At 36.1% G+C, this 26,880-nt stretch overlaps 1 protein-coding gene across 1 annotated transcript in view; it reads right to left on the bottom strand.

The window, feature by feature from the left end:
• DPYD (dihydropyrimidine dehydrogenase) overlaps positions 1–26,880 on the bottom strand; it is an 821,342-nt gene that overhangs the window by 423,500 nt on the left and 370,962 nt on the right. The window contains exons 11-12 of the mRNA XM_007462610.1: positions 25,830–26,040; positions 3,490–3,674 (exon numbers count right to left, since the gene is read on the bottom strand). Of these exons, the coding sequence (XP_007462672.1) occupies positions 3,490–3,674; positions 25,830–26,040 (396 nt within the window). The remainder of the gene's footprint in view (positions 1–3,489; positions 3,675–25,829; positions 26,041–26,880) is intronic.

Below are 26,880 nucleotides of genomic sequence, written 5' to 3'. Positions count from 1 at the left end.
GTTTTAAGTGAGGAAATTAGGATCAAATTTGTATTCTAGAAAGATGACTCTGGCTGCAGCACAGGGGCTTTGGATTTGACAGGGGGAAATTGGGGGCAATTTTAGGAGGTGATAGAGGCCAGAACTAAGTTACTGACAGTGTAAAGAGAGAAAAATCCTACTTTGTCTATATGTTCCTTTTTAGTCTCATAAGTGCTTAGCACTTTGTATCCAACACCCTCGCAGAATAGTGAAAGTGTTCATTTTACCTGACAGAGATTTTATCTACCTTCTGTTTTCACTGCATTTCTAAAATGCCATTCAATACTTTCTTTGACAAATCTGAATTCTTCAGCCAAACCCAAAACTTTTACTGGCCATAAATTTTTAATTTTTTTATATTTTAAACACTATCATTCCTAGCAATATATATTTAAAGCACATGCACTTTTTTTTTCATAATACCTAAGAGTCTGTGTCTTTCCTTTCATGAGTAAGTGGAAACTAAGTAAAATGATTGCTCATTTTTATCAGCACACATTTATCAGATTCAGGGAAGTAGAAAGATAACAGTAAAGTAGAAAAAAAAATACCCTTAAGAATCTTTCTGACTGATAATTGTGAAGCACTACAAAACCACCATCATCATAAAATATAGTAAACATTCTCTATGTCTTTTAATTTAAAAGCTACAAATGGATTTAAATATTTAGAAAACAACAACACACACCATTCTCCACTTGCCTATGTTCAATTTTACTGTTTCAAATCTCTCTAGCATCTCTGCCTTCCCACCATTTTCACTTCTGCAAACTGAATTCACATCTTCACTAGGTTTTATCTGGCGTAGCACAAAAGCCTTTTCCCTTCTCCTGGATCTACTTTCATTTCTTCAAGGAGTTAACAGACTGGTCAGTGAGATGTCTGGTCAACCAAAAATCGTATTTCACACAAAAAATAAGCAAATTAAAATAAGTGTATGAAAGTCTTTACAGGCGTAGAATTGACCAGGCATATATGAGAGAGAGAAGAAAAGAAAATTTAGATTGGGGCTTCCCTGGTGGCACAGTGGTTGAGAGTCCGCCTGCCGATGCAGGGGACACGGGTTCGTGCCCCAGTCCGGGAAGATCCCACGTGCCGTGGAGCGGCTGGGCCCATGAGCCATGGCCGCTGAGCCTGCGCGTCCGGAGCCTGTGCTCCGCAACGGGAGAGGCCACAACAGTGAGAGGCCTGCGTACCGCAAAAAAAAAAAAAGAAAATTTAGATAAATAACTCATAAATAAGGGTGTGTACAGCAGTGCTGTTTTATGAAAAAAATAGGTGTGTAGGGTCTTCCCTGGTGGCGCAGTGGTTAAGAGTCCGCCTGCCGATGCAGGGGACACGGGTTTGTGCCCCAGTCCGGGAAGATCCCACATGCCACGGAGTGGCTAGGCCCGTGAGCCATGGCCGCTGAGCCTGCGCGTCTGGAGACTGTGCTCCGCAACGGGAGAGGCCACAACAGTGAGAGGCCCGCGTACCGCAAAAAAAAAAAAAAAAAGTGTGTGAACACACTAGCATAAATCTTTCAACTGTGTTTTCTTAAGAATTATCTCTATTCTGAGACTGTGCTGTTTCCTACTTTTCTCATAAACTTTCTTGTTAATAAATGTGAGTAAATATTATAATTTCATGTGTTTGAGTGTTTCTTTTAATGGTGTTATTCAGCAAAACAAGAAGCAATCATTCCTATATTGGTTTCCAAATTGATTTAGAAAATTTTATTAGTCTGAGTAATCCAGAGTTTGAGGACCACTGATGTAGAGGATTTGACTCTAGGAATCAGAAATGTTAAATACTGGAGATGAAAGAAGTTTAGGAGATCATGTTTGGTTTAAAAGAAGTCAGTTTGAAGTGTAGGTAAGATATATATCCAAATGGAGTGGTGAATTTGAAATGTAGTTTAGACAAGTGAAGATGTTCAGCAGACAGCTGGATCATGGAAGAGAACGCCCTACTGGAGATACAGATTACGGAGTTTCACACTTGGGAGCCTTGGGAGAACACTATGAAAATAAGAAATAAGAGTAGAATGAGAAAATTAAAAGAGTGATAAGTTTTGGGACAGAAAAAGTGAAAAAGCCAATGCAGGAGTCCATCCTGCGTAGTTGTCTTGAACTGTTACTGCTGTGAATTTCTGAGGCCATACAGACTCTCCAAAATACAGATGCTGCAGCAACTAGAGCCAAAACCACTACCGACATGTCTCCTTTGTATTCCCAGATTTCTGTCTGTTAAAATTTCATTCCTTTTCCCCTTTTCTTCCTAGCCTAGTCCCTTTTGATTTATGAATGATTTGGACAGAATTCTTAACTTTAGACTTATCATCTCCCCAAAACACTGCTTCCTTTGTCTCTATGCACAACCAGTAGACTGTGGTTTACACCCACTCTTAGAGCTTTACCTCTATGGGACACCACACAACCCTCTGGCCCAGATCGCAACATCTCAAGCCCCACTACTCAGAGATGCCAAGGTGAGGTGGGAGTAGGTTGGTTAACTGAACATAAAAAATATGATGTAATCAGTACCAAGTCCAGGCCCTGCCTAGTAAGTAAGTAGTCATGGATGAATTAGAGAAAGAGTAGAGAACAACCAAAATAGACTAAATGGTGGTGACAAAGAGGAAGAAAAATATTCAAGGACACGGAAACATTAAAGACAAAGTGAATTTTGCTAGCATGTGAGAAACCAAAGAAACCAAAAGAAGGGAGGCAGGAATTATATCGTGAATTTAGAGCCTTTCTTGAATAGGAAAGAAAAATAAGGATTTTATTTACAAGAGCAAACTTTTCCAGAAACATTTTATGTAAATGAGGTTACTGTGTCTACATTTAGTTAAATTATAGAGCAAGAAAAGAACAGAGCATTTTGTCGAAAAGTAAGACAACTGAAATCTAGTAGATATGGCTTTTTTCCCCAAGAGCACAAAATTACTGTACCAGAATACGTTTAACTTTATATTTTATCATTTTTACATTCTGCATTTGTATCACAACAGTAAATGCTGAAAAAATAATTACAATTGAAATTTATAAAATATTTGTTTTCTTTTCAGTTAGGTGCATATAATTCAGGAAGTGAATAGGAACTCACTGATCCACGTGGACAGACAACATAATTTTTGGACTGTGCAAGATTATTAGGAATATAGATTCTATATCATACTGCATATCATCCAGATTTGATAAATGTATTATCTGTGTCTTTAAGCATTGATAAATATTTTGAATACAGGATGAATAACTTCATAGTATTCCACTGGTAGAAATGCACAAATGAATTTTCAATCACCTAAACAGGTCTGCTATCCAGTCCACATTTAAAAAATTTTATCCAAGTAAATATGTATGTGCCCTATTGCATATATAGTTACTATATACCTTATAGAAATGCTCATATGAATGAGTAGCAAAAATAAAGAAGTACTTATCCATTGGAAAAAATTAACTGAAATTGATGACAAACACCTACCTGTATATATTTGTGAATGTACCAAGAGGCTTGCTTTCCATCATTCACGGATTCCACTGTAGTGTTAGCCATACCAACAACATCACCACCTGCAAACACCCATGGTTCACTGGTTTGCATAGTTTCTGGATCTACTTCTGGGAGATCCCATCTGTTAAATTTTATAGGGCTCAAGGCTTCTTTTACTGGAAAAAAGTGAAAGACAACAGGCAATGACTAATCTGTGCATCACATAAAAATAATTTGAAAATTAAGAAAAATTATGATGTAATTATTGTTCTAGGGATTCAAGCAACTGTTTTTAATGAACCATAAAAATGGAAAGTTAATGAAATATCTTAGTTAACAACACATTCAAAGTGTACTGACTTAACCAATTCAAAATAAAACTCACATGTAGGTGTTAAAGACCACAGATTTGGGCAATGTTTCAGATCTGGTATTTATGTGTAAGAAGTTTGGCAGACTACAGTCCTTTAAATATTCTAATGGTTATAAAACACATTTTCTAAAACTTTGTCCATTACCATTATTTTCACAAATTTGTTACTACTCTTATGAACCCAAATTTATTCCTGTGTAACACAGATGTAAGTTATATTGTGAATTTGAATCAACTGCCAATCTCTTCCTTTCACAGCAAGTTTTATGAACAAAACAATATCTTCTACGTTTCCATCAAATTACTTACACTTAATGTTAAGCGATTTAATGGACCCAGAATACAGTTACATTTAGCCAGCAATTTCTGTTTTATTTTGTAAAAATCTACAAATGCAACCATTAACATTAGTTCTTTGTGGAAACTGTTCTGTAAAAGAGATTTAAATTATCTGCTAAATATGCTGTGTTCCAATGAATCTAAACATGTCAGGAAAAGGAAGAGGTTGAGTCCCTTTAAGAAAAATTATCTAAAGGAAACTCACTCGTCACACGATCTGGATATTTGGAAGAGATAAACGAAAATAAGTTAGATTAAGGAGTTGATCTAGAGAAGAAATAAAGAAAGGTAGACAGTACCATATATGATGGAGCAAACTGAGGCAGTGTTTAAGATAAAATGTTCTTTCCAGGTATTCATATCATGAATTGTAAGCACAGCTTCTCAAGATAGACTAAGGGAGCTATTTTTTACTCCAATTGAAAAGAAAATATAACAATATAAACAAAAGGAGAAAATATTGGAAGCTCTTAGAATACAAAAATTAGTTGAATAGATGAATAATTTAAGTTTAAAATAAAATAGCCAAACCATGTTATTCTAAAATTATATTTTTCTGAGCAATAATAGAAAAAAAAAACATAAAAATAAACCCTGGTGCATATTTGTAGCTTTCTACTTGAAGAATATTAGAATTCTAGAAAACTACTAAGGGACTACTGTTGATTGTGTTTTCCCCACAAGACTGTAGGTTCCATGAGAACAAGAATGTGCCCATGCTACTATACTGCTTACCACTGTGCCACCAAGCCTAGCACAGCACTTAAAACATAAGAGACATTCAATTCAATGGATGGATGGATGGATGGATGGATGGATGAGTAGATGGATCAATGCCATCATGCTCAGGTTTTTATTTAAAAATCTTCTATTGTTTGTATCTGTGATGCAATTTCACCCTTCATTGAGAGTAAAATTAAATTTTCATGTAATTATTTTCAATACAGAATGGCATTCTGAGATTTTTCTATTGTCTTTAAAGGTCACATGAAAAGAGACCTTTAGCATTTATTCCCCGTTGCATAACAGATCATCACTACCATCTGTTGACAGTTACCTGAGTTGCAAAACATCGATAATGAGCATGGCTCATCAATTCAACCTATTAGAATAATGGTAACTGTAACACACCATCATTGAGTGGTATAGAGACATACACACACTCACATGCAAGGGGTAAAATGTAATTCTCCTGTATAAGAACTGACCTTATTTGTCCAAGACTTTGATACAACCTTGTCCTACATAGAGATCTGAAATAAAGACGGTTTTTAAATGAGAAGAAATTCAGAATTATTTCACTAGGAGATCAAAGCTCTTTTATACATTTTCCTCATTTTTTTACAAGAATATCCTTGAAGATTAGCACAGATTTCACTCTAAGCTTGAGCAATGCAGGGATTATGCCTTAGTTATCTTTGATTTCCCACAGCAGCTATTAGAGTCAAAGACATATATACTGTGAAGTTATTGAAGCTTAAGCTTCAGGGTCCCTCACTTGCATGGGCCTCTTTCAAGGCCTAAATTTGAATTTGAAATTTTTTTCTTTTTTATAGAAAGTCCTCAAGTTATATAGGCTTCAGGTCTCGCAAAACTTGAATCTACTCTTCAGTGCAGTGCACCTTAAATAGTAGGTGCTGAATAAATGCTTGCTGAATTAAGTTGAAGTTCATGAATAACGTGCTTTATAACTTTTTTATGATTTACAAATGCATATGGTATGATTCACTTTAATATTAGCGCTCTATCACTAACTCAGTCAATAAATAGGAGACGTTACTAGAAGTTTAATAAGTAATTCTTGCATTTCTTAAAATATTTAGCACCAACACTATAAGCCAACCTAGGAATATTTATTTGTGAATTCAAAAGCACTATTCTACTCATGGGTCTTTCCATTGGATACACTTTGTATTACTTTATGTCTCTAAACATTCATACATACTCATGTTTACTTTTTAAAATATGCTCTCTTTCCTCAATATTTAACTCAATTATAGCTTTAAGTCAGACCTGAATATAAACTTTTAACTTTTCTATCATTTGTAACATCCAAATAACCTCACAAATAATCAAATAACTATGACACTGTATTCCAAAACAGAATTTTTCTCTCACAGTAAAAATTATCTCAGCCCCCTTTTGAAAATCACCTATTTAATTTTCCCCCTACTCTTTTCAGAGGGCTTCGAGTTTAACATGTTCATAGTTTCATTTAAGAAATAAATAGAAAAAATGAGAGATCAAGCAATTGGTTATGATGTTATTAAAAAGTATAGCAAAGCTTACATCAGTCAAAATAGAGATTATTTGTTTGCATTTTAATATCTAGTATTTTAATTTTTTCTTTGTCCAAATGATAAAGGATCATTGAAAAAATAGAAAAAATTGAAAAAAATAGAACACGGACAGCTTATAAGAATATAAGCGATGCTTTAGTGGGTCAGAAATGTTTTCAATCAGTGGCACTAAGCAGCTAACACAAGAATGACTATTCATTACAACTTGAACATCAAATGATTAGGATCGTTTCCCTGTAGGCACAGTGGACTCAATACTTAAACATGAGAGACAGAGAGAGGGGATTAATTAATTTTTTGAAACTTTGTTGATTCTGATTGTGGATCCTAATACTTTTCACAATTTCGATGACTCTTTTGAAATGTAGCTATTTCTATTACTTAATCATATTTTTAAAGCTCCAAAGTATTTAACTTAGAACTCAAATTAAGGATTCAGTGAAAAAAATCTATATGCTTTTATTCATAATTTGTCAGGAAGGAGTTCATTTATTTAGCTGCTTCTTATTAGAGGGACTTTCATCCTCCTTGTCATTGTAACTATCCTTCTATGGACTCCCCACAGCTCTCTTACATCTCTGCTGATACGTTTAACTTGGAATACAATAAAAATAAGTCTCAGAAGGATATCTTCTGTTTTGCCTTTATCTAGCTTGGAAGGAATGAAAGCATAAGTGGATGAAAAATGTATATTTACATTTGCAAACCAAATAACTGCTTGCCATATCCTATGAAGTGTTAAATGAATATTAATAGAAGGATTGTATTATTTTCTTTCTTGTTTATAAAATAATGGGGGTGGGGGAAGAGGGATTTTCTGTTATGATCATACATAGTTTCCCCACAGATTTCCATGAGATTGCATCTTGCTGGAGACTGCAGCATATGTCCTGGTAGTTCCATAGATGAACAGAAAAAGAACTTGAAAAAGAATCCCAAAACGTGCTTATTCACAGTCTGTATTATTCTGCAAATGGGATAGAAATGTGTTAAATGTTATGGTGCCTGGAATTTTATGCAGTCTTTAAAAGGAATGAAAACATCCTTAATTCATACCAAACATTCAAGATTTATGTTAATTTTCTGCTTTAATCACTACTATGTTCGAATGAGCTTATTTAAAAAACAAAGACACTCTGAGGTAGCTTTAAAACAAGAAATGGTTTTGAAATAGGAACTTTTAGTCAACTTAATGTTATGCATGAGATGATTTTTTTTATATAGACTTAATTGTATTGTGACACACAAGTTCTTCAATAAGCCACAGCTTAAAATTGCAGAAACCATCCCTCAGGGACACATCACTGGCAGATGCAGATTGCCAAGGTCAATTAAACTGATGTAGCTGTGCTGTCATATATGTAGAAGAGAAACCCACAAGCATATGACAAGTATATTTCTCAGTATTTATAAAAAGATGTCAAGAATGTTATATTTTAGCACATAAATATAAATTAATTCTCCATAAACAATAAAACAATACAACAGAAATCATAATGAAGAACGATTATTAGTATTCTTTGGAGAGTTTGAGATGCTATAAAACAATGGGGGGAATAAAAAATTTCAACATTTATAATAAAATGATATCTTGAAAACAGATGAATTCATCAATGTGCTTGTTGTTTAATTTTACATAACATATTAGCCAAGAGGACCAAAGCAGAATGAAACAAAAAGGCGAGCTGAGGCAATAATCTCAGTAAATCAGAGCTGAAAGCAAAATCTCAGCAAGAGCAAATAAATTCTAATTACTGGGCCAGGATATCAGAGCTGTGTTTAAATAGAATAATCTGGGGTAAGCGGGGGACAGAATCACAGAATGCCTTCAACTAAGAATATCAAGTCCGGGGCTTCCCTGGTGGCGCAGTGGTTGAGAGTCCGTCTGCCGATGCAGGGGACACGTGCCCCAGTCCGGGAAGATCCCACATGCCGCGGAGCGGCTGGGCCATGGCCGCTGAGCCTGCGTATCCGGAGCCTGTGCTCCGCAACGGGAGAGGCCACAACAGTGATAAGGCCCGCGTACCACAAAAAAAAAAAAAAAGAATATCAAGTCCGGTTGGCACGAGCTTTGTTCTCACACCTCCCTTCTGCCTCTGGGTATTCGAATCAACATGCTGTCCATTCCCAAACACAATGGAGCGGACAATGCCAATTCATCATTTTCTTTCTGTAAACCCCTCAAAAGTCAACCTTGATATTGTACCTTCCTGCTCCTACAGAACCTCAAGTATCTCTGATTATTTTTAGACTATTGCCTTTCTCATATTCTCCTCTCTCATCTCCTATGTTGAAAAACTGGTCTTAACCTGGTTCTCTCTTCTCACTGCCATTCTTACATCTTCTTTTATCTAATTTCTGGAGTAATTTACACTACCTACATTTTTTACCACCCAATTATTCCTTCCAGTGTACCACTCTTATGCAAATATGGTCTCTATGGTCACCAAATTCTGTGACTTCCTTTTTGCCTTTCTATAGCATCCAATAGACGAATCAGGGTAATTTTGATCTCCTTCTCTGATTTGCGGAATGCTACTCTGTCCGGACTCTCCTGTTTAAACTGTCCTTAGGCTCTATCTGGCTCCTCTTCATCTCGTCATCATCCTCTTCCCAGCTCTCAAATATTGTCTACTACACTTTTCTGTGTCAGAAATTATAGTTGTCTTGTGCTTTTAACTTCATCTCTCTGGAAATGACCTCAAACACGACCTTCTGCTTTTTTATTCTGACACTTCTAGCTGCCTGTTAGAGATTCCAATGTGGATGCTCTACTGTCCCTTCTAAATTGTCACATCTAAAACCTAGTTCACAAGCTTCCTCCGGGATTTTCACATTTCACAATTATTAGTAAGCTTGCTTTTTCATGTCTCCTACTCATTGTGACCACCAAAGCTTCACTGAAACTCTTATCACTAAGATGATCCAGATTGCCACATCCAGTGACCCTTCCCGTCATCACCTCACTTCAGGAACTAGGGTGGGGTGGGGTGAGACACCCACAGAACAAGATTTAAGAAGGTCCTTAGGCTCAAGATCACGCAAGGGCAGGTCAGTGCCTCAACTGTCTCACCCTACGCATGTCACTGTCTTCCTTGATTTCTCAGTAGCATTCAACAGATGACCACTTCCCCCTCATAAAAGCCCCTTATCTTGGCTTCAATGACACCACACTTTCCGCTTTTCCATTTGCCTCCATGATCACTCTTTAACCTTCACTGCTGCTTTTTCCTGTTCTTCCTTCTCAAAAAAACATAGAAATAGATCTTAGTCTTGGCATAATCTTTGAATCTTTTCTCTCCACTTATCTCAACACGCAGTCAGTTACCATGTTCTAACAATTCAACCAAAGGAAATTCTCTCCTAGTTACTCCTTACATCTCATTTATATCATCCTCACCTAATGGAGAACGTTAAGGAAAACAATCAGCATTCATTGATCCCTTGTGTGAGGCAGACATGATGCTGAATATTTCCATACAGTAGTCTCATTTAGACCACAGCACAACTCTTTAAGGTAGGTATTAGCATCCTAAATACAGCCAAGAGGTGGTAAAGCCAGTATATGAATCCAGTTATTTCTCACTCCAAAGCTCTCCTTGCCACTGACCCTTGGTGTGAGGGAAAGAAAAAGCCAGGAATAGGTCAAAAACAGTCCCTTAAGGTTTCACTATTGGGAACCATGGGAATAATCAAAATGAAGCAGATTGAGTTTGGAGGGGCAGCAATTATCTTTCTTGTAGGTCTTATTTCCACAATTAGAGAATCAGCTCATTGTAGAGAAGAAACCCAAGTATTTTCCAAAAGCTTCCCAAAGCTTCTAAAGAAAGTCTCTGCAGTGACAAACACACTGATTAGAGAAGAATAGGCACTTGGCTAATTTCTTCTGACTGATTTAACTATTTGACTTTCCTACTGCTATGGTTAAATAATGCTCAGTTTGGATATGCTTGTAGAATTCAGGCAGTGTAAAAGTACAGATTTAATTTTCTTTCCCTCCATGCCCAAGACAAGCTTAGACTCCCCAGGTTAAATACAAAAGATGGATATCAATAATAGCCTGTAGCAACTCCATTTGTTTTACCTGTATTCTATAGGGAGTCTCATTCTCATTTCCTAAACTGACCAACTAATCAGTTCAGAATTAAAATTGTCTAAGCACTTCACCTTGACTTGCTTATTTCCCTGCAATAATTCCATCTATTTAAAACACTAAACTCCTTGAAGATTTGATTTCATTTTCTCTGTAAGAGATCTCCTCAAGGAGGTCAGTGTCCTTGAGGAAAATATATGGGGATTGTTTTCAAATTCTCAGTTGGATTCCCAAATTCTGCACTTTGATTTGCTTATTTATATTCAATGATACCATCTACTTAAGACTACAAACTCCTTGAAGGAATAGATCATCCTTTAATCTGATTTGGACCATAGTCATCATAATTCTATGCACATTTGGGTGCCTAATACCTCTTGATAATTAGGAGACAGTGAAAAAAGTGGAAAGGCTACTGAAATATTTTATGTATACTTCTCAGTGAAAGAACTTTTTAAAATGCTGGATGATACCATCAAGTGATATAAATAACTACAGAAAGGGGTTAAAAAATGTTTAATATAAAATCCTCATTTGCTGCATTTAAAGCATAAATAAAAACAAATAGAAAGCCAGAAGTAAATTACACTACTTGTGAAAACAATATTATTAAAATATAAGTGAATACTGAAAAATATTTTAATTAACAAAATAAATCAAATGGAAAAGATTCCCTAAATAGAGCTTTAAAAGTAAGTCTATGTGTGTTTGACTGCCATGACTAATTATGTATCCATGTAATGTGTGTTCAATTTGGGCTTATTTAAATAGCAGAAATGCTCATTAGCTGCAGTATATCTGTGAAGCTTCAGTAAACAGTTTAATGGTTTTTATGTTTAACCAATTTCATAAGTTCCTGTAATTTTAGCTTTAGCAGCTCATTAATGTTACTTTTTGATATCCATCTTATGACTTTTTTTTCCTTGTCAATCGGCTGTAGGCATACTTCAGTGCAAACTTAAAACATACAGTAGAATTTATTTTAAACAATTTTAGCACATAAGTAAATGCATGATTCAAAAATATAGCTTCTTTATATAGAGTACTGGTTGTATTACCATGCAGTCAAGAACTATCTTTGGTATTGACAAAGGCTATATTCAATAGAATTCATGATGATAATAATGACAAACATTTATCGAGTGTCCCAGGAACATGTGGTTGGTTTTGGATGAGGCAATGCATATGTTATCTCTCTGGATCTTCACAGAATAGGTATTATTTTAATTTTACAGCTGAGGAAACTGAGAGTAAGTTACACAGATCACATTCTCAGGATGTGAACCTAACCACAAATCCACCACAGCTGTACCAACTGGGAATACCTTCAGAGGCATTTGGAGATAAACACCTAGACCTTAGTGGAGGGCCCTACACCTTGGGATTAGATATAGTCATATGATGGATGAAATTCTAGAGAAAGAACACAAACCTGGGTAAAAATAGAATGAACCATTTATTTTTTAAAGTGGCAGCAATCACAACCTGAACTAAAGCCAGAAGAGGAATCATCAGAGTTTCATGAGAATCAAGATGTTTCTGAGCTATACAGCCAAGAAGTGATCATTTCAAGAAATTTCAGATACAAGAGATATGTAAGGTAGGTAACCAGATTTGGGGATCTGGAGTTCAATGAGCAGTAAAAAGATGACATGTGCAGGTAAATGGTGAAGGCAAAAGGCAGAATAAAAGGGGTTAAGGAGAAAGGATCTGGCACAGACAGCAAGGCAGTGCATACAGGATGTTCTTCTGGGACTTTAGTAATGATTGCATAGGAAAAAAATATGGCACTAGCTTGCATTGGTTCATTCAATTAGCAAATATTGTCTGCTGTGTACTAAATCCAGCTGTAGGCACTGTAGTAAACCACAGATAAGGGAACTGTCCTTGTGGGATGTACATTTCAGTTGGCAGAAGATAAAAAATAAAAGGTAAACAAGTAAGTGAACTATATGATAGTGAAAATGGCTATGAAGAGAGATATATCAATGAGAGTGTTATGAGGTGAGGGGGCTGAGAAATGGAAGATCATGGTGGGGATGGAGGGGCACAGAGGGCTCTTTGATGAGATGACATCTGAGCTAAAACAAAGGATAAGAATGAGCCAGCATGTGAAGACCTTGAGGCAGATCATTCCAGGCAGAGGGAACTGTTACAGAGGAGTTAGAATGAGCTGAAGTTGATGCACTTGAAGAGTAGAAGCGAGGCTTTATGTGCATGGAAGAAAGCAAGCAAGAGAAGAGGGGAGGGGGCCTAGAGATGGGCAGAGGCCTGATCAAGGAGGGCTTCATAAGCTGTGGGAAGAATTTTATTCTAAACAAAGTAGGAAACCACTGGAGGGTTTGGAACAGGGGAATGAAATGATGTAATTCCTCTTTATAAAGCTGATTCTGGTAGGATTATAAGGAAGCAAGAGTAAATGCAGGGTGACCAGTGAGGAAGCTACTATTTTCAATGCAAGTGAAAGTATCAAGCATCTGACCATTCCCTCAACAGAAGGAGGACTTGCTGGTCTTCATGTGATACTTTACATAAACATTGCTTTCATAGGCTTTTGTCTTTACTGTGAATTTTCTGTCGCAGTATTTAGAATAAAGCAATCATTTCATTCTATTCAACCCAACATTTATCCATCTCTTCATTCATCCATTTAGCCATTCATTCAGTGAACCCTTGAGACTGTGCTGGGTACTTTGGGTTAAAATATGAATAAATTACTCTGCAGTCCTACTGTCAACATAATTTAGAGTATATAAGGTGTATAGGTTGAAATAGGAGAAGAGGAGTCAAAAAGGAGACACAAAATTATCTGTTTCCCTCTGTGTGTGAGGGGAACATATTTTATTGACATGGCCCTTTATTTTTTATTTATTTATTTATTTTTTGCGGTACGCGGGCCTCTCACTGCTGTGGCCTCTCCCGTTGCGGAGCACAGGCTCCGGACGCGCAGGCTCAGCGGCCATGGCTCACGGGCCCAGCCGCTCCGCGGCACGTGGGATCCTCCTGGACCGGGGCACGAACCCGTGTCCCCTGCATCGGCAGGCGGACTCTCAACCACTGCGCCACCAGGGAAGCCCGACATGGCCCTTTAGATTTCAGGTACCCACCAACTTTAGAAGAAAATTCAGATACTTCAGCCTAACACTAAAACATTTTGTGAATTAGCAATGATACATTTCTCCGCCTTTACTATTTCTTGTTGTGTGCACTATGATCTAGCCAAAGGAATTACCCCTTGTATGTATCTAGCCTGTTCACTGTGATGAAATGTGTTTTCCCTTCTCTAGTCTCTTAATTCCCGTCCAGCCTTCATCTCTATTACCAATGCCACTGCCTCCATACAAGCTTCTTTGATGCTTACAACTGGAAGTCATCTCTCCACCCTGTGTGTTATGCTAGCAGTTTATCTATTTCTCCTTGAGTCTACCTAATGGCATTTTGCATTTTTCCCTCTTTATTAGACTGCAAGCTCCTGTAGACAGGGACAATGTATTTTGTGTGTGTGTGTGAACCCAGGAGAACCTAACCCAGAATCTTGTAAACTCAATAAATATCGAATGAAAGAATGGGAAATAAGGTCCCACAAGTATGTAGGAGGGCAGATTAGAAGGGTGTTAAAATTAAATTGAAATATTTGGTTTCAATCCCACTGTCAGGGGAGAATAATTTTAGATTCTAAACTATGAGAGTAATACAATGATACTGGTGATACAGTAGCTCATTTGGCAGCAGTGTGCAAATACAGGGAAAACACTGGGCCATGTTAAACAAAGTGAATTGTCAATACGCTTTTCAGAGGTTTTGGAAAATCACTGGATGCTCACTGAACATAATATGCTTGACACTCTTTCGTGCACTTGTATGGAAAAAAATGGTTGTGTAAATGAAAGTCCTTTGAAAACATTTGAAAAGCTTCATAATTACAAAATATTATAAGAATGGCTAGCATGGAAAAAAGGTTGGCACTGGATAGCATTAGAACATATAAAGCTTAGGCGAGACCTCTGAATATATGTTCAAGTAAGTGCTGGCTTTCTCCTCCAGCAATGCCAGCACATTCGGGACACCTAATAAATTGCATGTGAATATTACATTTGAATTGGGTAGCTTCCATACTGGGGGGCGATCTATTAAATATGATCCAATGTAATTTTCCAACTGATGAAATTACAACTTACATGTATGTAGGTCAATATCTAATTTAACCAGACTATTTTAAATAGGTATACTGTTATTTTTATTTTGTGATTTGAGCCAAGAATACAAATGCAAAGTAATTAACAAAACTAATCTGTAATACCAAATACATATTACTAAGAACATTAGTATACAATCTACATCATTACTAAATTTATAATTTCACTAAATTTTACATCTTGATTCTACATCTCACAGCAGCAGCTTACTGTAGTTTAACACTTCACAAGAATATTTGGTTTCAGAATAAACCTTTAGCATACCATGAGCTAACTAGTATTTAAAAGACAAATATAATAGGCTATGGTAAACAAAGCTCTGGACATGTATTACACTCACTCTATGTTGAATAACATTTTCCTATGTTTTAAGATTTCTGTTCTCTGAAACAATTATGTTATTTTGTCCATTTTCTACCTTCTTTCCCCAGCAAAACTTGTTACATGCCACTGCTCTACTTCTTGTATGTAATCTTTGATTTGATGGAAAAGTACTGATTTATCCACTGTCTCCCTGTAAGAATGCATATGATATCAACCACTAGTGAAACCTGGAAAACAAAGATAAGGGAAGGCTCTGAACAGAGCTATTCACTGGGGAAACAAACCTATTCCTATGCAGTTATTAGAGGGAAGTAAAATAATTACAGAAATATCAATGTTGTGCTTCAAACGGATGTCTAAGGCAGTTGTAAGTGATGTGATGTTGAGTCCAAATCACTTTCAACACTGTTATCAGTTTCACCTCCCTCCTCATCACCTTCACCCCTTTAAAATAATTCCAAAGAAAAACTGTGCAAAGATTCCATTATTTTGGATGGTTACTCTGCAGAAATGCCAGTACTTGCTTTAAATCCTACCACTTTATCCTCACTCTGCACAGTGTATTCTATAATAGAAAGACAATAAATCTTTCAGCCAGAAAAAAATCTGATAATTAGGACAATTTTTAAGAAAATATGTACAGTTTTACTATTGGTTTCCTGAGAATGTTTCTTGCATAAAATACAGTTAAAAGCCAGACAATGTACAGGGAGGACTAAAAAAGGATTCATTCTCATCACTGGGCCAACGATACAAAGGATATATCGATCTTTTGTTACTCAGGCATTATGAAATGAAACGGTAGCATCAGGAACCAACTGCATTAGTGAAAGGGGGAAGGTACAGAACCATGGATTAAAACTGTCTTGATGCCATGTCCTCCAAAGATATTTACCACCTAAAAAGCAGCAATAACAAAAGCTGATTTTTTTCCTCTTCATAATATGGTAGGTGAGATCCTTCTGGATTTCCAAATACCACGTCCTCTTTCATCATACTTTTAAGAAGTTGTTATCTAAAGTACAAGTTATAACAGCTTTTATTCATTAATTCAATCAATGAATAACCACTGTTCTGGGCACTAGGTTATGACAGTGAAAAGACAGACAAATGATAGATAATGATTCTTAATGTCTCTTTTCAATCAGAATGTTCTTAGTTCTAGTCCTATTTCCAGTTGTTGAATGGATTGGCAAATCCAAATGACACACATCACCATTTCCCTCAGATCTGTTCTGTCTGCTGCATTTGTGAGTTCTGTAGGCATTATGGACATCTGATCAGATTCCCGTGCTAGATACTCCATATTCCACCCCTTTATCAGATGACCAAACCCTGACTGTCTACGTAAAAAAATATGTCTGGATTCTGAATGTTCTTCTGCAGTTCTATGTCCTTTAACTTAATCTGGGCCTTAATTAGTAGCCACGCAAACTGACAACAAGTCTTTTAACTGGTTTCATCGATACTATTCTGTCTTAATCCCAGGCCACCTTGGAGCAACATGCTTATTCCACGCTCCTGATGCTTCCTTCCATGTGGGGAAACGATTATTGGTATAACACTCGTGGTGTCTCTCTGTATCTTACTCACCTCTCTTAGAAAAGCTGAATTCAGTAATTATAATTAGTGGATCTGGAAGTAGAAATTAGGCATGCATGACACACCCTTGTCAAGCCTATAGCTTGGCAGCTGCCCAGTTGAGCACAGGTTGTCTCCCTCCCTGAACACTGAAAATCTTACTGCTGCAGCTTCCCAACAGGGGACCTGCAATTGTTGGATCTTACCTGTGACTGGTGAGTAACTTTGCTTATTTCAGGCATCCAGTACTAGGAAACACACTTGTCTTCTGATATGAACCACCTCAAAGGTGACTTCATGGTTTCTAACTCCCAACTATTTGAAGAATATTACAAATGCTGCAAACCTAAGCAGAGAGATGGAAGATCCATCACCTACCAGAATTACCTCATTAACATAAAGGTCTCTCCCATATTTAAACCCCCTCATTTGTCACCTGGGTGTCTACAGGATAAAATTCAAAACCCCTGGCTTAGCATATAAGTCTCTTAACTCCACATAAATTTGCAGCCAAATTTCCTGCCATCTTACCCCTACCCACTTCCCACCTTATCTTACCATACAGCATCTGCTCCAGCTAAACAGACTTTCTCACTATTGTCTGGTCACCTGAGGCCATTCATCAGCATGTACTTTGTGTATGAATATTCCCTCTAACAGAGAAACTCCTACTCAAGCCCTAAAACCCAGTCCAAATATCATCTCAAATTAGCACATTATGCTACAATTTATGTATTTACATGCCTGTTTCTCTCATTAGCCTATGAGTCCCTGGGAGGCAAAGACTCTCTTTTACTCATGCTTGTATTCTTAGTGCCTGGACAGGGCCTATAACATATTTGGATATTATAAAATGTTCATTGCATGAAAAATAATGAGAGAATGAATAGTAAAAATCATAAAATTAAAAGTTCAATTTTAGAAATAAAAATGAAAAATTCAGACCTTCATTTATAAAGATGAGAACATGCATGAAATAAGTAGGCTGATGACAACTTTCTAAAGACATGCTGGTTTTTCTAATATAGCTTTTAAAAATGACTGTAAAAATGACTACTTAATCTAACAGTGTGGTGCTGAGCAAGTTGCATAATCTCCCCGTGGCTCCCTCCCTTCCACCCCCATTCCACCTGGAAACTCCTACACATCACTCAGCCTTCAATTTACAACCCACTTCCTCTAGGAAGTTTCTCTGAACCTTCAGACTACGTTTTGTGCTTCCCTAGGACTCTAAACTTCTCCTGGCACAATTTATTAAACTGCATTCCTGGAGGCAAAGTTTGCATTCACCTTGTCCACACTTTATCCCCAGAATACAGCCCAGGGCCTGGAATAGCAGGCCATCAGAAGTCATTAGCTAAACAAATAAATCTGTGAAATTAGGAGTCTAGAATACATTATCTCTTAAATCCCTTCCAGCATGTTTGGAAATGTATGTAAGGAAAACTTCAACACAAGTTACTGTATTGTAACATATCCATAAGTTACATTGGACTGACAACTTTATTTTTCAGTTCTTTCTCATCCATTCTTAGTTGTATTAATCATTAGTGAGGCCCTGCCTCTAACATTTGTGCCATTAGTTAAAAAGTTCTCCCATCTATCAATAAAGTGCAATATTCCTTAACCTGTTCTTTGAAACTATATTGTAAACATTTCTGTTTATAAAAATGCATGCAACAGGGATAATCTGACCAAGTATGACACATTTTCAACTTGGTACTCCACTGCTTCCCCTTCCTCTTTATTTTTGGTAAAAGGCAGAAGAGGAATGATGAAAGCTGAAGGCCACAAAGAGTGGACCATTGTTCAAAGAAAAGTTTGCTGAATCTCTAAGTGCCATGAGTGGCTTCTGAAGGACATACTTTATTGTTTGAAAAATGAAACATATTGGTTAAAAAAAAAGGGGGTTATTAAAATGCCTCAGTGTTCCCACTTCCATTAGAGAAGTACCATATAAGTAACATTTTAATAAGGAAAAAAACAAATCAAACATACTGACGCCATGTCTTTTCAAGCACAGGTAACTATTATTATTGGGCACTTGACTCATCTAGTGCTCAGTTTAAAACATCTTTTCTAGGTTTTTCCCAACACCTAAAATAATTGAGGAAAACAATGGGCCCATTTGAAAAATTCCTGAATATCTGCACTGTCACAGTCTCATGCACACCATTTCTTGCCTACATAGCAATTTCTAGCTCTGGCTTAGGCCAGAACAAGGCAAACTAACCCATGGCCTGCATCTTTTCTCAGGGTAGGAGGCGAGTGAATCAAACTACACTTGAAGCTAGTACTGGCAGAACCTTTTATTTACCCCATGAGGTTTTGAAATAATTTTCTGAGGGAACTGGTAAGCAATTTTAAAGCCTCTCCATCACCGTCCCCCTCCCTCCCCAAAAAAACATCTCACTCCCTTATGGAACCAATTGCAACTAATGCTACGAAGGAAGTTGCTTTCTGAGGGTTTCCTTAAATCTTCAGAAAGAATTGGGCTTCGTGTTTCCTTGTCTCTAGTAAGATAAGCAGGAAGAAAGTGTAGGCACTGGGTGAAGTGTATAAACTCCTTTCCTAGAAGAAAAGCCATGCACTCCCTGCTATGCCCAGAGAATTCAGTCACCTTGTGATTTGCTCTCCTGAGCAGTGCCGTGCAGCATTATCCTGAGTCAGTTTTACACACCATTCATCTTATCTTTCCTTCCAAAAGCAAAGGTTTTTAATCTTAGTTATCTCATACCATAATTTTCAAATGCTTAAGAGCTCAAGCTTAGTATCCTCTAAAGTGCTTCTCTTTCCATTTTAAGATAAAAGTGAGCAAACAAACCAAAAATTTGGCCCAGTTTTACCATGTTTAAGAGGAAAAAACAAAGATATTAAAAATATCCTCTGCTCTTTATATATGAAAACACAAAATGGAGTTTTCTAACTACTAACAATTAGTTGAAAGAAAATTCGTCTCAATGGTATGAAAATCATCAGAATTGATAATAAAACATTTTTAAAACATATGATACAGTTACAAGCTGTGTAATCTTTTTTCTGTAAATAAAAATAACCAAATATAGGAAACATATTCTCATTTAAAAAATCATAAATTGTAAGAGCATCTGCTTCACTTATTTTATAAAGACACGTGGACGAAGCCTGCAGAGCCCCAAACGAAGTCCTAATTTTCAAATGCTTTTATTCCTAGACAACATTCATAATGTCATAAGGGTGTAATATAACTCAATTTAATTATTAAAATATGATTTTGTTACACAAGCATAATATCCAAAATGTAAGAGATGCTCACTATGTGCTAGACATATATCTAAGTGCTTTACATATATTATTAATTTATTTATTCTTTAAATAACTCTAGAAGGTAGATGCTATAATCTTCCCTCTTAAAAGATCAAGACCACAAGAAAGTATGAAGAGACTAAGGGAGCCAGATTTCCAGCTGGGTAGCCTGGCTCCAGAGCCCCTGCTCTAAGATGCTCTACCAGAGGGACTCTAATTAGTGTCCTATTTATTGGATTATAAAGAGTGCAACAATATATGCCAAAACAGGGAAAAAAATCAATAGCAATAGAAAAATAGAACTACTTGTCTAACATTTGTGCTTTCTAAGAAAAGTAAACCAAACTGACCCCACAACAGGAAAAAATAACAACTAGGTGTAATAAAATTAATATCTTAACATGAATCAAGTCAAGTCAAATGCACAAATATATATTGTGCATCTATTATGGGTACAATAATATGTTGGCCACTATTGGGACAACAACTTACTATAAAGGTACAGTCTATGCCTTTTTGGGGTTTACAATCTAATTGGAAGATAAATTATAATAGGTTCTGGAAGATGAAAACACATATCTCTTTTCACAGTGGACACTTCAAAAGAATGAGAGGATGATGTGGTGTAGTGCATGAAAGAGGCACAGAGGTCATGGCTAAAGTGCCTTCCTTCAGTTGTCTGAACGCATAGTCAAAGACACATAAAACTGTGTCAACTAGATCTCCTAGGAATGTGAGGACAAGGCGACTGTTATCACCTCCACTGGAAAAATGAAACTGTGAGGTCAGCGAAAATGGTAACGCATTCTCCTTATCAATTCCAAACCAACAGTGAAGATATGCACGCTTTCACAACTGGCAGTTTGGTTCAAAGCAGAAAGAGAAGGGAATAAAATAAAGAAAAAGTCTCTTAAACTTGACATTGTCCAAACAAACAAAAAGAGGGAAAATTCAATTCCATAAACACTGACATTGGTGTTTAATAGAAGAGGAGACTTCCTATATTATGAAATACATACTTTTAAAATAAATAAATAAATGTTTTAAAATTTCCAGTGAAGGGCAATATTTGTGGAGTAGAAATGCCAGTTAAAGGTAGCTTGTGCTTAATTTACTGACAGCCTTCAAAATCAGTCTTCAATACTAAAATCCAAATTTGAGGTGATTTGGAATCTTACATACTTAGAGAAAATGGATGAGAATTTTGAAAATGTGGAACCACTCTCAGTTTTTCATAGGAAAGATATTAAATAAGACTAAGACTTTATCATACTAATCAAATTAGAAATTGGACACCACACTGCCTTTAGAATTTAGACAGTAGTTAATGAAGGATTCAATTACATTGTGCTCATAATAAGCACACATATATTCCATGCACAGGGATGTGGAATACAGAGTCTTTTGTTCTTATTTCCCACTTACTACTACAATCCAAAAGAAAAGAGAAATAAAATAGAATTAAATAAAATAATGATGATTACTTATAATTGTTACAAGCCTTAGGAACAATGAAATAATTAGCAACTGTAATCCAAGGATACTATACAAATTTGTTTTATAAATTTGACGTACTTATCTTTTCTTTAAGCTATTAAGGCACTTACTATTTTTCTGACATGAAATATTTATTACAGATATATTGGGTGCTTAATACCAAATAAAGTTATTTTATATTCTCCTTTGTGAAACACACAAATTAAGGGACTTGCAAAAGTGACGCAGTATATCAGAAAAAAATGAGATTAAAAATTTAATTTTATGCAAATTCCCAACTTAGTTTACCTTTACAAATACCTATTATTGATATAATTGAGACACTACAATTTCATTTCACTACTATTTTCATTTAAAATATTATTGTAATCAGACAATGCTGAGAGTATAAATTATCACTGTACTTTATATGTACTCTGTCAAGTTTATTTCATTCCTTGAATTCTTCAGCATATATTTACATAATGCATTCACCAAGGACTTTCTAAATTAACCGCTTTGGAATCCACCCTGTATTAGATACTGGGAGAAACAGTTCAAGAGGGAACAGTGGAACGTAAAGTCAGGCACGTAGTATACATAAAATCATTTCCTGAAGTTCTCAAGTACTAAGGCGTAGGCGCTTCATCCTATTGTGTAGGGTAAAATTGTTGAATTTAATGAAAAGTAAAACTGGAATTAGATATCTGAATCTGGGACACCATTTTTGGACTTTAGTGATAGGAGAACTATGGTATGATAGTGAACTTGAGAAGAAATCTGCCTTAAGGAAACCTGATGAGGTGATCCTTCCTTACTCTGGGCATATCTCTCTAAATGTATTCTTAACTTGCTAAAACAACTATTTGTTTGCAGGTCTGCCTCCAACACCAGTTTGTGAGGTTTTTAAGTATAAGGAATGCATCATTCATCTTTGTACTCTCCAGAATACAATTTGGTACCTGGCATTCTCTAGAAACTCACTAAATCATTGTTACATGCATGAGCATAAATATATGATGAAATGTCTTCTGAGACACAGAGAGTGGAAAAAGAGATTGCAGAGTCATTTTACACAAAAGTGCAATAGTGCCTACTGTAATCTAGTTATTACTTGGCACATAGAAGTTGTTCATTAAATATTTCTTACAGGAATTAATGCATGTGTGAACAAATGAATGAGTCAGTTCAGTGAAGGAATAAATATATTAAGAATAGAAGTGGGCAAAGTCTGAACTTTGGAAAGCTAGAGGAAGAAAAGCAGTCAGTGACAGTAGGAAAGGAATAGTTAAAAGAAAAAGCAAGAAAATGGAGTGTTGGACTTCCCTGGTGGCACAGTGGTTAAGAATCCGCCTGCCAGTGCAGGGGACACGGGTTCAAGCCCTGTTCCGTGAAGATCCCACATGCTGCGGAGCAACTAAGCCTGCGAGCCACAACCACCGAGCCCGTGTGCTGCAGCTACTGAAGCCCGTGCGCCTAGAGCCCATGCTCCGCAACAAGAGAAGCCACTGCAATGAGAAGCCCGAGCACCGCAATGAAGGGTAGCCCCCGCTCACTGCAACTAGAGGAAGCCCACTTGCAGCAACAAAGACCCAACACAAGCCAAAAATAAATAAATAAAATACATAATCTTTAAAAAAAAAAAGAAAATGGAGTGTCATAAACAATAATAATGTGTTACATTTTCATTTCCAAAGCACTTTCCCATCATTTCATTTTAATTCTGACAACAGTCCTGAGAGGTAGGAAGAGTATATATTATTATCATTGTTTTTTTATAGAGGAAGAAAGCTGAGGCTCAGAAAGGTTAAGTGACTCGGAAGAGAGTTTTTCAAACAGAAAAAAATATTTAACACTGTCAAATGCAGAAAATAGAATATGGACTGAAAAGATGTCACTGAGTTTGACATGAAGTTCACTGGAGCCTGTGCAAAGTGAGGTTGGGAAGGACGGAAGAAGGGTAGAAAAGCAGGTTGATGTTTAAGGAAAGAGATTATAAGTAAATGTATTAAAATATATCATACCACATATGTAATAATCACAAAGGTACCACACATAAATCACATCACACGGGTATCAAGATGAGATAAAATTCAGAGTAGAAGAGGGAGACATGAATATATTCTCTTCTTAGCCAAATGGACAAATTGCTTCCTATAAACTGATTTTTACTATACCTGTACATGTGCACATGAAAGTTTTCTTTGAAATTATTATTTTAAGATTTTAAATACCATTTAGATAAGATCTTCTTGATCAACTTCTAACAAATAATGATTCTCTCTACTATTTTTTAAATGCTTTCCATTCAAAAAACAATATTGAATATATTTAGAAAGCAGTAGAGGCATGAATGCTATTTAATATTCCAACTCTTCCAGCTCCCCTCTAACTTGAAAGTAGCTCTTATTAATGTCAATATTGAAGGGCCCTCGTAAAGCAAGTAATTCTATTTGAGGAAAAATTTCCCAAGCAGTTTGTTTTTCAAGTCAGCAGGAGTGGGGAAGAAAGGAAAGTGAAGAACCATTTTTCCTTGATTTCTCTAATGTATAAGGGGTAACACATGTAGAGCACTGGGAGAAACAAACACAAGTAAATTTTTGAATAAAATACACAAATTAATTCTTAAATGACTTCGTCAAATAAGCACAAATAAATCAAATTCTCTTTTCTTCTACTTCATATTTTAAATACTAAGTTAAATCTTTCACACACACAGGAACATAAGCTTTGGAAAGCTGTTTTCTATGATCTTCTAAGTCACATCTACTTTAAGTTTGCTTAGGAAAAGATATATTTTTCTTAATATTAGAGTTGTCAGTTGTGGAACATAAATTTAGATGGTAAAATAAATTATTTTTTGATAGGCAAATAATCAACAGAATTGCAAGTTAAATATGATTCAACTTTTTACTCAATTTTTGGTCATAGGCAGAGCAGTAAGAACAGTATGATTTTTTTAGATAGTAGAATGCTATTTATACGTTGTTCTTTTTTTCCTTGCTGAACTCATCAACAAATAACAAACCACACTGTGACTATGTCTACATATCACATAAACGTCTAGATGAAAAGTGACAAATTCAGGCCATCATCCAGCTATTCAAAAACATTTATCTTGATGACATTAAACATCTGGATGTTTTCAAATACCAAGATGTTTGATGTCCTGCAGATAAAATATCTTGATGAGTGGCTAAAATTTTCACGTATCTGTTGCAGAAATATGCACATTTCCAAGCATATATCTCTTTCTATTTCAGACACAAAATGTCATTTTAGCATAGATATAGTAGAAAGTTATAGGAATCGTCAGGTTTAGATTTTTTCTTTTTTTGGTTACTGTTTTTCTTAATGAATCTCTGACCTAGAGAAATGTCTTTCTTTTATTTTCCTTTTAGTTAATAAAATAGTTAATTGTCATTTTGACAGCGTGTAGTAAAAGGTAAAAGATTTGCAAAATGAAGGCATGGGGAGGTACCTAAGCTTTATATACAATGGTCCACAGAAACACTGTGTGTGGGGAAAACTTAACACAAAATAGTCTTACTTGGTTGACTTATTATTCATTTGGAATGCTATACAAAACATTTCCTTGGGCTTCCCTGGTGGCGCAGTGGTTGCGAGTCCGCCTGCCGATGCAGGGGACGAGGGTTCGTGCCCGGGTCCGGGAAGATCCCACATGCCGCGGAGCGGCTGGGCCCGTGAGCCATGGCCGCTGAGCCTGCGCGTCGGAGCCTGTGCTCCACAACGGGAGGGGCCACAACAGTGAGAGGCCCGCGTACCCCCCCAAAAAAAAAAGAAAAACATTTCCTTTTCTCATTGTCTTTTTTTTTAAGCATTTTGTTCTTTCTTAGCATGTCCATTTATGCCATTTAAATGAAATGACAGGAGTTCAAACTTCCTAATCTGATAATTTTGATGTCTCTAGTGATGATTTGGCATGAAGATAGTAGTCAACATGAATTCTATTTTTGACTATTCATTAGATCCTAATTTGCTTGAATCACTGAAGATTGGCTCTTACAACTTATCTGTCACATTTTCTTACCCTAGGTCTAACTGAAGAAAAAGCTATTCTTATAGAGGAAACAAGGCAAAAATTATTACAAAGTAGAACATGTATTTTGATTATAAGCTTAAAAGAAAGATTAATGTTCTTTTCAATTCCCACTACTTTAAAAATAATTCTCTATAAACATTAAATACCATTTCTACACCTTATAAATCAAGATTTCTTGCATTCCATACTAGAAGAAGGAAATGAATGTTCAAGTGAAAAACAATTCCCTGAAAGCTGGAAACCATTATGGCAGTAAAATAACAGACAATTCATAACACATTTCAGCTCCCGAACACTCTACCTTTAGGATCACTCAGAACTGAGCCAAAGGCACTGATGACCACATCGGCTTTCAGACGGACTATCTGATCTTCATCTTCATTCCAGTTTCCAGTTTCATCTTGCTCTGTCCGAACAAACTGCACAGCAACAATTCTCCCGCCTTTTACTATAACCTTCCGTGGGGACAGGAAAGGCAAAAATTCACATTTTTCTTCCTTTGCAAGCTCCATCTAAAATGAAACAGAATAGAGAAAAACTCGAAAATGTTTCTTCTTTATTTAATATTTGATTTTTAATTCAATTATACATGCTAAAGCTTATAATGTTTAAATAAATATGAAGTTTTTTCTTTCACCAAAGCTGAGATTCAGTTATCAGCTATTCACATTTTATAAATCACTGACTCAGGAGAGTCTTGGACTGAAGTTGTCATGTGGAATTTTATAGATCATGGCATCACAAGATACTTCTCAAGTTTTAGGTTGTGCATGCCCTACGGTTGGTGATGTGTGAGGTTTCTCACTATAGTAGCCTGGTCTCCTTATGCTTTCATTTCTGTAGGTTAAGTTCTCTTTTTAATCCTGCATTATATGAAAATAAATTCTTATTATTATTACCAGACTGTATATACCTAAGCTGGAAAAAAGTCAATAAAGTGGGTGAGCCAGTCTCTGGAAGCAAGTGATTAGAATGGTAGGTAGGAAAATAGATTAGAGGAATTCTGTAGAACCAAGAAATAAATAAGATTTATTTTTACTTTTCGTGTAAAAATATACACGAAAATTTCAGGAAACAAGCATGCTCCTCTTGACAAATTCCCATTTATTCCACATATCTCACATAATTTATTGTGCCATAAAATTAGGCAACCTAGTTTTCATTTGTTTTCGTGCCCATAAAGGGATTTCTATTAAGACAGAATGTTGATATTTATTTATTCCACTTACTGTTTTGGAGGAAATACAGGCATTTGTTAATGTGATCCTAACCAGTATGCTGAGTAGTCTTTTCCAAAAGATGTAAAAACATCCCACTAAAGAGGTTGAGAGGGTGTTGAGTCTTATTCTTTC

The sequence above is a fragment of the Lipotes vexillifer genome, unplaced genomic scaffold (genome assembly GCF_000442215.2).
Source record: "Lipotes vexillifer unplaced genomic scaffold, Lipotes_vexillifer_v1.1 scaffold826, whole genome shotgun sequence".
Classification (NCBI taxonomy): Eukaryota; Metazoa; Chordata; class Mammalia; order Artiodactyla; family Lipotidae; genus Lipotes; species Lipotes vexillifer.
The sequence above is the reverse complement of the archived record's forward strand: the minus strand, read 5'-3'. Positions and strand labels throughout refer to the sequence as shown.